The following is an 18,971-nucleotide window of genomic DNA, read 5'->3' on the forward strand; positions in this document are numbered from 1 at the left end:
TCGCAAACAGAGTCTCTTTAGTATGATATCTAGGTGAAAGAGTCTTCTGTGACATGAGATAGCTAACAGCCAGTCTGTCTGCTTACTGACCTGGGTCCCAGTTAATCAAGTACAAATTCTTAGACTATGTGCCATATTTCTAGAATGAATAGTGGCACCCCTCCTGGAAGGAAGAAGACCATCTCTTTTCAACAGGTCAAGTCTTCCCCAAAACTCATTCAATTGTCTACTAAACTTCCTGGTAAACATTGGCTCCCCGTAAATATTGGACTATGGTGGCTGGTGTCTTGATTTTTATGTTGCGTACAATAGAATTGCCAATAACTAGGGCAATTTAATCAGGTTTCCCAGTGTGTGCAGTGGTGAGAACCTGTTTAATGCTTTGATCAGAACAGAAGAGCAGTGTTTTATCCTGTGACTCACAGTAACCCAGTTGACCTGCAGCGGTGGTTCAGCAACTGGAACCAAACAATGTAGGACTTGATAAACTAATTGCATCCAAAGCCGTATCTAAAGCCCTCACATTCCCTCACAAGTAAAATTTTGGATGCATGTCTGTAGTTCTGAAATATTCTCTGTCAGTCTAACTATTCCCCTGCATTTATCACATGTGAATCCCTCACTGCTGACAGAGCATGTTACACTTTGTCAAGCAGTCCAAGTGACAATAACAGGAGAAAACCATGAGATAAATGATTTTTGACTTACCATAGTTGTTTGATAAACTCGTTAAAATGGAGAGAGAAAAGAAATGGAGCGAGAGAGAGAATAATATATGGTTGGAAAGGTGAAAAGTGAATAGAAATGTGGAAGACAAGCTAATAGGCTAACGGAAAGCCTTAGAAGCATTAGAAGTTTAGATAAAAAAGGAAACATAGTCAGATTAGTCATATTTTGAAGTGAGATTAGTTAGAGAAACCTCTCATTATGCCTTACTAACATAATACATTTGCAAAACTTGGCTATTAGTTCCATGTAAACAGTGCTTTATGGTTACTGGTGTCACATCGTTCCCATGCGATTCCTGGTATCCTGACATGGAACTAGCTTTAAATTTTTAGCTAGTCCTGACATTAATTTAAAAACTGTATATAACTCTGGACATACAGGGTTGGTAAGAAATACTAAACATTAAACTTTTATTGTGGTTGACCTGCTTGCCTTCTAGGCTCCTATTATTGTAATTAATAAATGGGTTTCTCACTAATTTATAAAGAGGGGTGAAATTATTGTTTGTGGTAATCGACAGCATTTCACAGATACGGCCCATAAATTCAACCTAGAATATGCCTTTAAGGAAACTCCACACACAAGTGGCAGCTTTCATTGGTGAGGACACATATTTCTTAGCTTTTTTCTGTTTTTCTGCTTATGTGTCTGGATAACATGCAATTTAGTGATACTGGTAAGCAAACTAGTGGAATATGCAAAAAGATTTACCAGTTTACCAGCAGTTTTGACAGTACATCTTAGCTTATTTCAAAGTGTACCAATCATCAAGCAAAAAATATCCCACTAATTCCAGAATAAATGTGAAGACTTGTGTAAATACTGTGATTGACTCTGTGATGATGTTGCATCTTGCTTCGATCTTCTTCTCTGAAGAAGACAAACAGACACACCAGGTGGCGTCTTCCATATGGTCTCGCTTCAACTGACACCACACGAACACACACACACACACACACACACACACACACACATCATCACATTCAGACTCATTAGCACCCAATTCACACTTTGTGTTGAATTTTAAATTATGGGGTCTAACCGGTGTCTAATAGATGCAGATCCCCTAATCCACTCATTACATAGATTTGATTTTATCTGTAATGTGTAAAGTAATACCCTATGACTTCATTCTTTCAGCTAATTCAACCTATTTATTTTCTAAATGATTCTTATAGATTTTATTGTGAACGACCTATCCATGCATGTCTTTTGAGCTTTAACGTTTTGTCAAAATGTCATAACTCCTGGTGAAATGTTATAGACAACTCCTGGGAATACATATGTTACCCTGGAACACAAAACAAGTCTTAAGTCGCTGGGGTATGTTTTTAGCAATAGACAAAAAAACAATGTGGGTCAAAATTATAGTTTTTTTCTTTAATGCCAAAAATCATTATGATATTGAGTGAAGATCATGTTCCATGAAAATATCTAGTAAATTATCCCACCGTAAATATACTAAATATTATTTTTTGATTAATAATATGCACTGCTAAGAACTGCATTTGGACAACTTTAAAGGCAATTTTCTCAGTATTTGGATTTTTTACACCCTCAAATTCCAGATTTTCAAATAGCTGTATCTCGGGCAAATATTGTCAGATCCTAACAAACCATATGTCAATGGAATGCATACTTATTTAGCTTTCAGGTGATGTATATATTAAAAAAATCTCAGTCATTTAGTCCACTTAAATCTAGATATGCATTCATATAATCTTTTCAAAACTGACCGATTTGGATACTGAAATTCTGAGTATCAGCTGAAACTGATCCAATACCATTTAAGGATTGCATCCTCTGACATGTTCTGTTTTTTAGTTTGTTTAAAGTAGGAAAAGGTATTGTTAAGGTTTTAATGGTATTACTTCTTTTACCAATACTACTTATCGATTCGGTACTTTAACAGTATTGTTATTGGTACTTTTTGTTATATATATATATATATATATATATGTCCCAAGTGCCAGTCTGTAACTTTAAGACAATATAATGACACACATCAGATTTTTTCCCAACTATTCTCATCCACTTAAGATATAAACTATGTTTAGGTGAATACTCTCCAAGCCGGCCAGTTGGACATATTTTGTGTGTATTTGATCGTTTGAATGCACACTCGAAGCTAATTTTAATTTGCTTGTCCGCACACATTTCAGCCTTGGGAACAACCTTTTATTATAAAACATGTCCCAAAATTTAGCAACAGTAAAGACGCCATTTTACAACGATTACCGATCATGCTGATTCTGACTTTAAGTTTGGCTTTTAGGGAAGAACGATTGCAGACCGCTATGAAGGGAAAGAGGTTGTGGTAGAAGAAATGCAGCTATAATTCTTAGAAGCCAAAATAAAATTAGCTTAACAAAGCAGCTGCAGGCTTAAAGTGTAAGCAGATGTTTGAATGTTTAGTTATCTCTTCTATAATAATTAAACAGGGCTTTAATGTTGTGCATTACGCATGAGCACGATCTTGCTTCTGAATTGCGAATAGCAAAAATGCATCATAGACAAATGTTTGAATATTTTCCCCTCAAGGTTCAGATGGCAACGTTTACTTATTTAGTTGAACCGCATAGCAAAGTAATTGCATCAGAATTTGTTTTAACCTAATTAAACCTGCCACTGTAAACACACCTTTACATTTGACCTCAAGGTCACATTCAGATCTGCCAACTTTCAATCAACCACCAATGGATAAAACCAAGACCCCTCCCTTTATTTTTAATTCACTTGGGTGTACACATTACATATATTCACAATATGGAAAAAAAGATCTCTACCTATTTCTGTTACATCACAATTTTACATCAAGAAAGTGATTTTACCAAACAATACATATCAACTTTTTCACTCAATCCGAGTTCTTTTTCTCAGCCTCTCTAAATATCCCCACCATGTTAATCCTATGCTGGTATACACATCAGTGCACTTGCCCCCACTGCAGCTGGTACACCCACACAGCTCTCTGCTCCTTAATGCTAATTTTTAGATACTGGATAGGCACATGGTACAGATGAACCTTTCCAGGATCAGTGATGTTTTCAAAATGGATCATGGTTGCTTTTAGGAAAAGACGAAACCATTGTGTTAGAATGATGCTGATTCTTCTCTAAAAAAAAAAGCAAAGGTTGTTGTGATTGTTAGAACTAAGAAGTGAGTTTTACATGCTTTCCTACAGAGAATTCCTACATGGAATCTGCTCCTGCAGAACTCAGATGAAAGCTGATTGCTAAAGAGTTGAGACGTTTGTCATTCACAAATGTGTACACATCCCCTGTGCCTTGCGTGTTTTAATATAAAATAAATAGGCTTTGTTAATGCTTTCAACTTCCAATAAAAAAAATGTACCCTCTTTTACCATGTTTTATATCTTATATCAAGTCCCATGGTGATTTTGGTCGGTAACAAAGGTTTATGATGACATTAACTATATGTTTAATGTAGATCTTATGAACAATACATTGCGTTATCATTTAATTATGTTTGTTTTATATTTCTTTAAAGTATCATAACTTAATATTTATGATACAAAGACACACCTGAGCCATCCCTACTGAAAGGTAGGTCCTGCCTCAGAGACCCATTCCATAAGTAGTACTGCCCCCTGGGTCAGACCATATCAGTATCTCCACATGTCACCTCCCTACGGGTAGGATGTGGTCTCCGTAGTGACCTTTTCCTAAGGGTTGCTCCCCCATCATCTTGCCAAGCTGTAAGAACAATTAGGGAAGATTTGAAGCAATCTTTCTCCGAAGGTTGAAATCCCTTGAAATGGCCTCCCAAGTGAGACCCCATATGTCTTTCAACATAACGTCTCCATTCCCTCCATCAGGGAATGAGGGTTACGTATGTAACCAAGACATTTTGCAGCTTATAGTCATAATGGCTTAAATTTGCGATTGTGGAGGGGCAGAGTTTAATCAGGCTAAATGATTGGAAACATTATTTTTCCAGCTGCTAAATGATAAAAACATTGACAAGCCCTCTAAAGTAGAGTGGATTCTGATTGGCTGTGTATTTAAATCAGCACACAACAAAACTGCAGAGCACACTTATTATTACCATGCATTGGTGTGGATGCTAAATTAGTTACCATTATAGTTATTGTTCTTGAGCCTGAAGTCTGCAAATACTTTTTGTAGGACACTGTATGTTCTATATCCTACCTATTGACCAGCAAGGAAAGAAACTCTTACTTTGGACTTCATGTACTTCCATGTGGTTGCTGTACAGTATAATGATTTCTAACAATCAATGACCCTTCCTATAAACTTTACCCTGTTTCTAATCCTGAGGAGAAGATAAAGGGATGGCATGTGTTTGACAGCCCCAGTGACTCCTCTACAAAACACCACTCTAACCAAGTATTTATCTCTGTAGTCTAATCACAGATGGTTTAATTGTGTAATTAATCTATGGTTCTAGGTCCTCTAAGGGCAGCTTATCTCTGAGGAATATCATTAGAGTATAAACCGGGCCAACATTAGCTGATAAATTAGACGTAAACTAAGTGTGCAGGACAATCCCCAGTGATCCATCTGAAGTGGAGAGCGCTTCTCCGGTTGCACTGAGAGCCATTCCGGAGTGCCTGAACTCAGTGATACTTCCTTCCATAGCATCTATCAAAATTACTGATTTACTGCAACAATAAACTATATTACCTGAAACAGTTAAAAACAAAACAAAACAAAATTATGTTGATAATATTACTTCTAATTTGAAACATGCAAAATAGCTACATTTTTACTAATAGTCTCTGGCTTTTTGAACCCCACTGCTCATATAGCTTTTTGTTTTCCCTGTTTTTAACCGCAGTAAAGAAAAACAAGAGTCACAAAAGAAACACATTGTGCTCTGAGGGGAAATAACTTTAACTTGTACGATAAATGAAAATCGGCTGACGAGGTCAGAATGGGCACACTGATTAAATCCACACATCGACGATTATTTTCCAGACCGGATCAGACAGAGAGTATGGATCTTTTAGGAGAATCAAACACAGACATTTGTAAGAACTCTTTTGAGCTTGTCTGGTCCTTTGAGATGAGTTAATTAATTAAAAAATGGCCTTACACAGCACAGTTGTGTCTTAAGGACAAATTCATTGAATTACAGAAAGCAGGGATATTAGCACATATAGCTGGAGAAAAAATTCTAGGTAGGGCACCACATCCAAAAATTTTACCATACATCCCGGTATGATTTATCACATTATAACAAAATGAGAAGTAGAAATGTTAAGACTCTGTTCCATGTTTTGTGCATGTTTTGCTCTGTGACCCAGTTCCTTTCTACCGCGTCATTGATTTAATCCCAGGTGTTTCCTATGTGTTTCCATTGATCCCAGGTTTGTCTAGTCTCCATCACCCAGTCCTGTATAAATAGACTTCCCTGTGTTCAGTCTAGCATCTGGTATTGTTAAGTCTACATATCCTATGTGAGTTTTCCTTGTTCCCTGTATTCATTAAACTTCTATGGATTGATGTGCTCCTTGTCTCCAATCAGTAGTGCACCTGTGACAAGTAAGACTTCAGACATTTTAAATTAAGATAATCGTTTTACCAAAGTAAAGAATGAAGATACGGAGCCCCGCACATGACATGCAAGAAAAAATAAATTGTGCGCACGATTTACTAATTTGTTCCCTCAATTTACTAAAATGTGCATGTGCACGATTTAGCAAATCGAGGGAACAAATTAGTAAATTGTGCGCACAATTTATAAATCGAGGGAATGCAATAGTAATCATGTGCACGTTTTAGTACATTGAGGGAACGAATTAGTAAAGCACGTCATGTGTGGGGCTCCGTAGAAGATGATTCCAACAAAATTATATATGTTTTCAAGATAAATTATAAGATTTTTTTTTAATTTTCATAATTCACAATTTATGTATACAGTTAGACAGTTAATCTTTTTATTTTTACATTTGTTTTAAGAACATTTTCTATATGTCATACGGTATATAAATAATTACAAGTCAAGCTGCAATACCAAACACGACCACAGGGAGCCAACAGACCACTATAACAGTCGCCTTAACCTAACTGTATATACCAATCCATTCAGAAATATTAAACAAAGCAAAACACAAATTTAAAAAAGTAAATAAAAACATTCTGAATTTGTTAAATATGGCGATCTGTAGGCAGCTTGACATCACCAGTGAACAGTGTCCATTATAAAACACTTGCAAGACATTCAAGCATACTAAAATGTGCTTTTGCAAAAAGCTATCAGAGAGCACACATACACGGTCTGTATATTTGTACATTAACAATAACACACATCTAATAATATATGACTGTCACTGTAATCATCTTACCTCCATTACAATCACATCCATCCAAACTTCTCTGGTTTGCTTTATTCAGCCCATAGAGAATATTCTTGACTTCATATTTCTTATTTATAGAGTTTGCTCCCAATCTCTGCACAAGTTGAGGTTCTGTATGATGACGAAAGTATATAAGTGCTCACCCTTCTAAAACTGAATTGAAAGCGGAGACATCAAGTTGGACACTTTTTGCTCCCGGTAGTGACACTCACTGTGTTTGCATACTCTATCACAGATTAAGTGAATAACATTCAATATTTCTCGAATACACAGACATTTCAGAAACATTTTCATGAGCAATAGAAACACTTTTATATACTGCTTAAAACACAGCCATCTGTTCAAGAATAAAGTTCAACATAAACATATACTATTTAAAGTGCCCCATTATGCCATTTGTAAGGTTGCTAATATTGATTTATGAGTCTCCTAAAACACGTTTACATGCATTCAAAGTCAAAAATCATGATAGTTTTCTCAGACAATAGATACAATTTTACCTTATTTCTAAATGATTTATAAACAACTCGTGCGAAGAAGATTAAAGAATCGAACCTTTCCATGAGCCCCCACTACTATGATTGGTCAGATGGCGCAGTCCTTTGTGATTGGTCCAGAGCTGTAGAGAGATCTCTCTACAGCTCTGAATTGGTCTACCGCATACAACTCGTGTCGGAAACTAAATGCCAATTGCCATGACAGAATGACAGCCCTAGAGACTTGCCAATACATAGAATAGAATGTATGGATCGTAGCTTACCAACTCGAGCTGGAGTCTGTTGATGAAATGGTTGAAGTGGTTGATTGACAAGAGACTGATTCACAAGCATGACTGGAGCAGGATGCTTCTCAGTGGTAAGTGTCAAGTGTTGACAAGTTTGTGGTAATTAACAAATTTACTCTCACAGGGTAGGATACAGCTTCTTTTGGAAACGGGGATAATCACATAGACCATAGGTCTTCAACCCAGCTCCTGGGGACCCATTGTCCTGCAGAGATCAGCTCCAACCCTAATCAAACACACCTGAACCAGATAATCAAGGTCAGGATCACTTGTAAAGTCACAGGCCAGGTGTGCTGAAACAGGTTGGAAGTAAACTTTGCAGGACAGTGGGTCCCCGGGAGCAGGGTTGAAGACCTATGACATAGACATTTTACTGTGTTTTTGTGGGCAGGCAAGTCCCCGACCTAAAACGTGGGCGGACATTATGCAAATGTATTATTTTGTGACGTAGAGATGTAACAGTGTAAGATTCAAATTCCCAATGACTCGTTTCGGCGATTGCGAGCCCACTCTTCTTTTATTTTTTTGACAGATAATAACTTTATCTATCGTGCACTATCGGCTTCACAACTTTGCAGATAGTTTATGTTCACATACAGCTATATGACACACTGCTTGAAAGGTAATAGTCAAAAAGGCATAATGGGTCACTTTAAATACCAATAAAGTGGGGGTATATATGCTTTTATCAGTGTTTTATATATATATATATATATATAAATGTGACTCATTATAACATTGCGACTACAGTAACATTTTCAGATTAAATGATTTTCTGCATTTTCGCATCTGTAGCATGCATTTTGATAGGAAAAGATGGTGAATACGAAAAAATGAAACGAAAAAAATATTGTTATTATTGCAGGAAGACTAATTCTTATCGTGGGGAGAATTTTTACCTGTATATTGCAAGCTATAAGATATCGCCCATCCCTACTAACTTCTGTTGTTTTTCTGCTATCGCAACTCAGCATCATGGTCAATTTTTTGTGCCCCACAGTTAACATGTATAGAGGAAACCTCTGTCATTTTGCCATTACTCATTCGGCAAACCCTAACAAATACTGACAGGCAGATATATAATGAAAATTTAACAGGAAGGAAATGCTTCCTCCTGTCAGATTCTCTAACAATACAAAGCAACTACTTCCCTCACCATTATATCTTTTCCTTTTAGTAAACCCATCATTGTAGTCCACCCTTGTGTCAGAAAGCCAGGAGCAAAACCTATAAGGGTGTATGAAAAGCTAATCTCACATGATCCAAAACAAACTTACGAAACATCTTCGCCTGGTTTAGTGTGAGGAATGCAAAGACTAAAAGGACTATGGATGTTCTTCCCAGCATGCTTCACATGTAGACATGAAAAGCCTAGATCTGCTTCTCCCATGCTTTTCTGACAGGCAGGAAAGGGAAGAAAAAATCTAGCTGCTTAGCATCACATGCTCAAATATGATCAAAGATTTTCTTTTCTAGATATTTTCCTGACAGAAACACCTGGAAATTTTGAAATGTGTTGTTTTCTCTCATTAGAAGCACTTATTATTGACTATTATGTGATGAGAATAAATTATACATATACTGTACCATACTTAACTTTCTATGCCATGTTTTTTTTTCCATTAGTCGGCTGCATTAACAAAATCCAAAGAATCCTGCAAAGCAATCCTGCTCTAAATTCAGTCATATCCGTGTGCTTCTGTACAACAGATATTTTTTTTTCGTATTAATCTCTGTCATACCTAAATGTATTCCCAACAGCCTATCTCCAGTTTAACCTTTTAGTTTAATAGATAATTAACAACCCATAGCCTCCCTTGCGTTTGTAACATGCACACACACGCAAACACAATCTTCTATCATTTATCCACGTCAACAAACTCGCTGGTCTGTGGAAAGGCTCTTTAATTCAGCAGCGGTGATAATTACGGGAAAGAATAAGCCATGAGTGAGTTCATCTTGTGAGTCATTTTCAGGGTTGAGAGCTGTTTGCCGTGACATATGGAGATGCTGTGGCAGGGATGTAAAGCATCGGTGTGAGAGTTTAATATGCCAGGCACGTTGAGTTACTCTCCTCTCCGTGAACTTAGAGCGATACTTCCAATCCATGCTTTTGTCATGTCTAAAAAATGTGAAAATGTGTCATTAATGTGAGATGGGATCATAGTTTCTGTTTTGTGTGTCTGAAGCTCTGTTCCACAACCTAGCGAGCTTCCAATGCAGCTTCCTAAACAGCATGGGAGCTCAAACATAACTGATTTGGAACGCTCTCAGGCAAATCCATGCCACACCGATAGCTTGTCTCACATTAAATGCATGGGAGATTGGACTCAATACTGACACAATTAAGACATTAGCATGATAATAAGCATTAAAAAATACAGCACACACACACAAACATTTTTATAAAATATTACTGTTCAAATTTCATTGCAAGTACTTTTTCGATACATTTTCATATTGACTGTGGATCTGGAGCACACAATGACACAGTAAGCAGTAGCATTAGGTTTTTTGATATTATTCTTACTGCACAATGGTTGGAAGCACGACTTTGTGCCTTGGCATCAAAAAAAAATAAAAATAAAAATAAAAATAAGAACATAAATAACCACTTATCATTGTTGAATGAAGAGTAAAGCCTAATTTGACCTTGGAGTAAATGTATGTCTCCTAATTGATGTTATACAGTACCTGATTTGAGGGCTGACATGCCGTTTAATCCTAGAGACATGAGAACTAGAGAATTTCTCAGTGTTTCTTTCATTATTTTAAAAACTAAAGTTTATCAGAAGAACAGTGAAGTCTATTATTAAGAAGTGGAAGGTATTTGGTGCAACACAGACCCTCCCTGGATTGGGACGTCGCTCCAAACTGGATAAAGAGCCAGGAATAAACTGGTCAGAGAGGCGACCGAGAAGCTACAACAACTCTGAAGAAGTTGCAGGAATTTATGAAAAAGAGTGGTCATTGTCATCACAAATTTTCCACAAATGTGGCTTGTATGTAGTCAGTCATGCATGCAGTCATGACTGAGCTTTGCCAAAATGCACCTTGATGATTCTGAGGCAGATGAAACTAAAATTGAATTATTTGGCCTCAACGCCAAACAATATTTCTGGCAGAAATCCAATACAGCTCACCATCCAAGTAACAGCATCCATACAGTAAAGCATGGAGGCTTTAAAATTATGGTGGTGTTTCTCTGCAGCAGGGACTGAAGAACTTGTCAGGATAATCTTTTTTTTTTTTTTTTTGTGCTGCACTCTTCCAGAAAGTTGTCATCTAATATTTTACTTATCTGGTTTACCATGGGGCATATAATTTTATTAATATGCTGTTATGCACAACCATTCAGTAAAACGATCATAAAAGTATTTTAATTGTATTCAAATTTTTGGTATCCATGTGATACTTTGTGTGAGAAACGGATCTAAATTCAAAACATTCAGTGAAATTTATCTCCTTCCTCTGTAGCAATAGTAGCAATTTCTAAATTTGACATTACAAGAAATTTTACTACATGTTTTGTGGTAGTGATTTCAAATGCTCATGTTTTGTCATGGATTGTGACATGCCGAGTTTCCAATGATGTTTGTATCGTAGAAAAACATGCCTTCATGAAGTGGATCGGGATAGTATTTTCAGCGTTTAACAACTTAAATTATGTCCTGCTCCTCACCCTAAACTATTATATTCCACGGCTATCTGAGAGGACTGTGACTACAACATAACGTCATTTGGACTGTTGTGGTTCTGCTTTTGGACAGGTCTGCAATAAATAAATTAACTTTACACTTGTCTGTCTGTTTGCATTTCTCTTATAGACTGTATAAATGTTTAGGGTACCTTGTAAATATTGTACATTTCAGCATCTCTCCAAATATAAAAATAGTTACATATTGCATAAAACTACATACTGCATGAGATAGATTCTTTAAAAAGTAGCAATTTTTTTTTTGTGCAACTGAATTTTCTATTAAGTTAAATGTACTTTTTTGGTATAGTTTGTGTTTACATTACAAAAGCCTTTCACAAATGTAAAATAATTCACAATGCAATAATATAAAAAAATAATATTTTGTATTACATCTGGGATATATAAGTTATATCAGTTTTGGGGATTCTGGTTTACTTAAGGCTGAGAATTGGTACCAATGCTAAAACCTATTCAGGCCCAGTGTAGGGCCACTTAAGGTCTATTAATTGGTTGAGACTCAGGCCAGTTATGGCTTGTGTGCCCTTGTCTTTAATCCAGATTTGGGCCTCTCCAGTCCAGGGCCATCATTCTTTGCATTATGTGGGCCAAGGGAAAGGGTTTGTGTGGACCAGAGTTGGGCAAGAAAAAAATTGCTATGTGAGGTGTTATATTTTCAACTGTTCTAAGTTATTCTAAATACAAATAACAGCTGGATAAAACAAAAACTGTGTCCATCTTCATTTCATGCTGCACAGCAACAAAATGTGATTATTTGTTAAAATGTGTAGTCTTGCTTGTGGAAACACTTAAGATCGGATAGGTCAGTAATTTAACATTAACAAACGGTAAATAAACTAATAACTACTTACACTGCCATTATATAAATGTAAATAAAGTACCAAACTTTGTTTTCCCAAACAAGTAAGATGCATGAGGCATTTAAAAGGATCCATTTTGAAGACACACTGACCAATCAATTTGAACTTTAGAAATAAATTTGACAAATCACACCCAACAATGCATCCAAAGCATAGTTGTATTCAGCATTTCCAATAATGGCACATTATTCTTGCTAAAGAGTACTTACAGTTTTAGTAATATGCTCTGATTTGATGTAAACTGCGTAAGCAACTTGTACGAGTCTTAGTCTTGGTAGAGGTGACTCCTGCTGGTCTCAAACATTCTGTCCCCTAAAGCAATACAGAATAAGCCACCAGACACCCTGCAATTCTCTTAGATTTATCATCTTCTCACACAGTAAATCTGACCCTCTCCCTTTGTCCATATTTGTCTCTTTCCTTCTATTTCCTTTCTCAAAGTTTTTAGCTGTCTTAATCACTTTACATTTTGAAGAAGCTATGCATTACTTGTTACCAATTAGCCTATTCCATCATCATCTTGTCCTGAATGATACCAAGGTAAAAAAATCCAGGAAAAAGGAATCCAGGATAAGAGGTCTTGTCATGCTACATGGGATCTAGGAGCAAGGAGAAGCTGGAGATTTCTTCAACATGGAACTTTAATATAATCACGACGGGGAAACACAGGATCTCAAGAAGACATTTACAACAGCGGTCCAAGAAACTTAGAACAGGGAACACAACCCATATATACAGGACTTGATGAGGGGAGGACGAGGAACACCTGGTACTAATGAAACAACATAGGAAACACCTGGGACAAAATAACTGCATACAAGGGGGATTGAAACTGGGTAACAGAAAAACAAACAGAAAACAGGGAATAGAGTCTGACATAATGGATCAGGAGTCCATCCTGGGCTTGACTCAGGAACAGGAGCCCAACCTGGGATATGCTCTGGAGTTGGGCCAACACTGGAGCGAATTCTGGGGCCTGGCCCGACACCCTTCTCCACACCCCTAGTTTCTGGATTGGGGGAAAAAGGTGTGGTCTGGGCCAACACTGGAGCGAGCTCTGGGGCTGGAGCCGACACTGGAGTGAGCTCTGGAGGGGTGGGCACTTGAGGGCGCTCAGCTTGGGTGAGCCGCGGACGGCGGAGGGGTTCCGGATTGGGATCGGAGACTCTCCAGATGATGGTCTCCTTCCATTCGAGGTTGGTGGTGTCTGGGAGCTCCGTGGGATGATGGAATGTCATCCCGATCTGGAAAAGCATTGCGAGGGTTTCCCCCTCAAAGGGAGCTGGCGAGGGTTAGAGGCACAAACGCCCTCACATAACTGACTTGGTCAGAGCTCGCCTGAGTTATGGTGATGAACATCACTCATTCCTCAATTTCAACGGAGGAAAGAACAGGGAAAACTAAACACTTGGGAAAAAATTTGAAGAAAAAAAAGATGGGGAAAAAGGCACCGCTTAATTCTGTATTGGTCAGCTGTTCTGTCATGCTACACTGGACCGAGGAGCAAGGAGATGCAGGAGGCGCTGGAGATTTATTCTACGGAATTTTAATATAATCACGATAGGTAACCACAGGATCTCAAGAAGACATTTACAACAGCCAACCAAGAAACTTAGAACAGGGAACTCGTTTATACAGGACTTGATGAGGGGAGGACGAGGAACACCTGGCACTAGTGAAACAACATAGGAGACACCTGGGACAAAATAAATGAATACGCAAGGGACAGAAACTGGGTAACAGAGAGAAAATCAAACATGGAACAGAGTCTATACACTTTGTTTTTCTTTATACTTCAAAGACTTTTTATCAAAAGCTTTACCATCCTTAAAATCACTAACACTACTCTAGCTGCACTATACAATAAGAATTGTATTATTATTCTGAGAAAAGCATGACAATTCACTGTTTTTGGAGATCCGTGTATGGGCCAGTGAATACACACCTGTATTTGCCTAAGTCCCAAATCTGTTTGTCTTATGTAATGCACCATTAAGCGGTGTAATCTTATTTGAGAGGCTAGGTCATTCACTTATAATCAAGGGCTTGAAAGGTTGGACCCTAATGGGTCCTGTGCAATTTCATTACAACCCCGGAGATGAAAAACTTGGGACATGGTTACATTTTTCCCCAGAAACATTAGTTCAAATGAACCCTGGCTTACAAATTCAATATATCTCTTGTAGACCAACAAACTAAACATAATACAGTAAAGATTTTTTTTCTGACACCTTCTAATAGTGTTGCTCACATCAATTTATTTTTTCCCTCTGAGCTCTCTTGAGGCAATGAGCATGGACAGTCCATTTGGGAGAAACTCTGTCTACTGCCTCCCTTTTGTTTCCACTCAACACAGCACCTGGAACGAGTGTATAAACTGGGATCACACTCCTCAGCCCCCAGAGATGGGCAGATATCCTTTATTATCCTGTAGCCTTAAGTCTTAAGGTATCTGTACACATCTAATGTGTGTTTAAAGACACAATGCAGTATAAAATGGTAATAAAATATACCACAGCACTGACTCATAGTATCCATTCCAGCTCTGGTTCTCAGAACAGCCTTACATTATAGATTTCATCATTTACAATCTTTGTATTTACTTACTTTTTCTATTCATAAGTGTATTATTCTATATTAATAATTTAATTTAATTTAATAAAAAAAATATTTATAATTTAATCTCTGTATTTATGTTTTTAACTCGCTAAAACACTAAAATACAAGTCCTATGTTGGTAATATTGCTTTCTTCAGTGAAAACACAGTTTACAAGTTAAAAACGTTCTGATAATATATATGGATTTTGATGTTAGAGGACAACATCATGGGATGGACTTTGTCACTGGAGAAGAGTTATTATGGATTATGGACTTTTATTTTGGACAGAAGTGTCAGTTTAAAGTTAGAATGAGAGCCTTTTGCTTCAGAAGATGTTAATTTATGGATTGTAGTCAAGTGGATTTCTTGTGTATTATTGAGGTGTTATTATCAGATGTTTGAACTCTCATTCTGACGGCACCCATTCAGTGCAGAGGATTCATTGGTGAGCAAGTTATGTAATGCTAAATTTCTCTAAATCTGTTCTGGTGAAGAAAACAAACTCATCAACAGTACATCTTTGATGGGCTGAGCATAGGTAAATGTTCTTTCTTGGATGAGCTATTTCTTTGACTCATGCCAAAAAGAATGATAGATGTCAACAACACCATTACATTCTAAAAAGTTGATCTCAAACCTACACTGCAGCATTAGGACTTGTTTAAGATGATGAAACACAAATACACAAGATGCATGCATTACAATGCAGGCTAATGATGTTAGACTCAATTAACTAACCAGAACATAAATGGTTCAACTATCATTTGCATCGTTGGTGACAATTGCCTTTGAAATATTACTAAGGTCCCCTAAATCATTAAGAAACTGCATTAAAAACACTTACGGTAATTTACTGTTCAGACTTAATAGTGTTGCTCACACCAGTTTTTTCTTTTCCCTCAGCTTGAGGCGCTGGGCAATCTGTTGGGACAATCCCAGTCTACTACCTAACCTCTGTTTCCACACGTACAGTAACAGTGCCTGGAATGAGTGTATAAATTTTTGATCACAATCTCCAGCCCTCAGAGAGCAGCGTGTATCAATAATGATCCTGTAGCCAGCAGTGCTTGCTTAGCAAGTCTTACATGCATTAATGCATGTAATTTTACTTTTACATAACCATTATAATTTGCCATTTTGAATAGAGACAGATTAATGATTAGTTTGACTGATATTTGTCCTGATATTCACTCTTTTCAACTTATTAGATCTCTATTAGCAAATGATGCCATTTGATTGATCACTACGAAGAAGCAGCCAAAAATGATATTTAGAATTACAGCAACTTATTATTATTAGTTTGACCGATATTTGTAGTTTTTGTAGTTGTATTAAGATTGTTAATTATTGTATAAAAGAAGCAAAAATATAACAATATAAATCTGTTCTGCATATTGGTTATTGGACACTGTAAACATCAAAAATCATCTGTGTTGGTATAGTCATCAAAAAGCGATAGGTGTGATCTCTAAGCTGAACTCAAACTAACACTGCAGCATCCATGCAGCAATCGGGATCATTTAGGATGATGAAACCCCCCAATACACCATGACAACAAAATATTTAAGTTCTCAGTCTTAGAAGACCTTTTAAGTGAACAGAACATCAATGTTGTAGTAACTCTTATCCTATGAATCCTTGGTCTCACTGCCTGTCAAATCTAATGAAGCTTCTCCAGTTCATTCAAATCTGCATAAAAAAAGCATCATTTACATTACAGACCAGGTTTCCATGACTAGATGCGTGATTTGTCCATTTTTGTTGACCAAACGCACGCACTTACACCTGCAGATGTAGGTACGAATGCGCTTGAGCGCTTTCACTTTTGCGACACATCAAATGATGCTCGACAAAAGACATGTTAGAACTTCAATGCGAATGTAACGAATCCCCGTGTGGCGTCGCTTACCTGATGCGCTTTACTATGTGGATATTTAATCGCTCCTCGTTATCAAACAAGGGGTCTCTGAGGAGGGTGTTCCGTGGTCTTCTTATGTGGCTGAGGAGTCTGGAATACGAATTATCATTGGCGTACTCACGAGATCCTCATAATCCCCATGGAGAGCCTGTGGAACGCGTACGGCAAATTCAAGCCTCTTTTCTTTTCCTCTATTTTCCTTGCTCACTATCCCACACATGCATTAACACGCACAGCACAAACGCCCCAGTGGGTTCTTCACGCGTAAACGCCACGAGGAGCATTCCTGACTCCAATGCGCATTTCATAGCTCCTATGCGCGCGGCTTACTTCAGTGTATTCAACCCAGCGCAGTTCTTACGCCACAGAAATATTAAGGTTTAGCTAACAGAAAGCCCGTGTAACATTGCCAACGGAGGCTAGATACAGGTGGTTTTGCGAATCTTCGACGTCTTTTTCCAAAAGTGCGGAGCGAGGAATATTTCAAAGGAACAAGTGTGTCTCGCGTTCGCATGGCGGCATCTTGTCTTCATACTGGGCTTCGCGGCAGCTGCAGAGATTCCAGCGTTCGCGCGCTGCGGTTGTCATGGTGTCAGACTGAGGGGTGCTGCTGTGGCGCTTGATTCATGACATCAAACAACCCTTAGAATTGTTACAAGTTTTATTTCATTGGTAACACTTACGGTGGTTCCCTTCTTATGATTTAACTCTTAAATGATGGAGTTAGATATTTGCTACAATATTCCATCTTTTCTAACAATGGAAATGATTCTGTTACAGATCCGTCTGTAAATGACAATTCTGTCGTCGTTCATTCAGCCGTGGTTCCAGATCTATTTGGACTTTTTCATTCTGTAGTAGGCTACACAAAATATGTTTTGAAGAATTTTTCGTTCCACAAAACCAAATAGCTACCAGGGGCTGTCAAGGTACAAAATAAGCATCAAAAAGTAGTCCATATGTGATAAAAGACATCTAAAGCCACTACAAATATGTTAGTAATTAAACTTCATTCTATCCGTCGTCTCGTCTGAATCAGGAGAGAAATATGAACAGATCAATCCCTGTTTACTATTGAAAAGAGTTAACAAATATGTCGGTGGATTTTGATGTGAGAGGACAGCAGGGGACAGACTTTTTTTTTTTTTTCTGGAGGAAGCGTTACTATGGAGTATGGACTTGTATTTTAGCCGGAAACAACACGTGATAAGATAAAAACTCGATTAAAGAAAACAGTTCAACCAACAACGTTGCTGAAAAGCCGACAGTAAAGGGTAAATGTTCAAATGTCTTAATTATAGTATCATTTCCTACTAACAAAGCAGTTTTTTTTGTTTTTTTGTTTTTGTTTTTTTTTTTGCTTCACAAGACATTAATTGATGGACTGGAGTCATATGGATTACTTGATTATTGTGATGTTTTTATCAGCTGTTTGGTTTCTCATTCTGATGGCACCCATTCACTGCAGAGGATCTTCTGGTGAGCAAATAATGTATTGCTAAATTTCTTTAAATCTGTTCCACTGAAAAACAAAATCATATATATGTATATGATCATATGTATAGGGATGTGGGTTATAAAATACAGACTTTTTTTGAGATCCGTATAAGTACAGTGTAAATGTATGCAAAATCCCCACCGTGACTGAAAAACAAATGTGTTACCTAAATGCAAAATATTAAGCTCCCATTCCTTTCTGCATCACTTCTTTTCTATATGAAAACTGTGCTCTGTAGTAAATGCAAGGATTTTTCTTCTTCTATTTTTAGTTGTATTTCTGTAAGATTAATTTTGTAGTTTGCTTCAGTATTACTTATTTTTGAGAAAGGAATATGCTTTAATAGTGGTTAAGTTGAAAAAATTTGCAATACATTCAATAAGATGATGACTACTTTAAAGACCAGGTTAATGTTTTTCACTGCAGCACACAAATGTCTACATGTAGCAGTTGTTTCTGCCTAGTTTCCTCTTCATCTATTCAAGCAATAATAAATTATGAATTTACTTCTCTTCCACAAA

At 37.2% G+C, this 18,971-nt stretch overlaps 2 protein-coding genes across 3 annotated transcripts in view; both read right to left on the minus strand.

Moving 5' to 3' along the window:
* LOC113109382 (short transient receptor potential channel 5-like) overlaps positions 1–17,689 on the minus strand; it is a 79,630-nt gene extending 61,941 nt beyond the window's left edge. The window contains exon 1 of one of the 2 annotated variants that reach the window (XM_026272996.1): positions 16,944–17,689. Coding sequence is in view for 1 of the 2 variants with exons in the window: in XM_026272991.1 (XP_026128776.1) it covers positions 7,833–7,902 (70 nt within the window). In the remaining variant the exon portion in view is untranslated. Of the gene's footprint in view, positions 1–7,832; positions 7,915–16,943 lie in introns of those variants that run through there. The other variant, XM_026272991.1, reaches the window with a different exon arrangement.
* The window catches only part of LOC113109348 (myb-like protein U), a 972,647-nt gene that overhangs the window by 521,806 nt on the left and 431,870 nt on the right, over positions 1–18,971 (minus strand). The gene's annotated exons all lie outside the window — the stretch shown is intronic.

The sequence above is a fragment of the Carassius auratus genome, chromosome 1, assembly GCF_003368295.1.
Source record: "Carassius auratus strain Wakin chromosome 1, ASM336829v1, whole genome shotgun sequence".
Classification (NCBI taxonomy): Eukaryota; Metazoa; Chordata; class Actinopteri; order Cypriniformes; family Cyprinidae; genus Carassius; species Carassius auratus.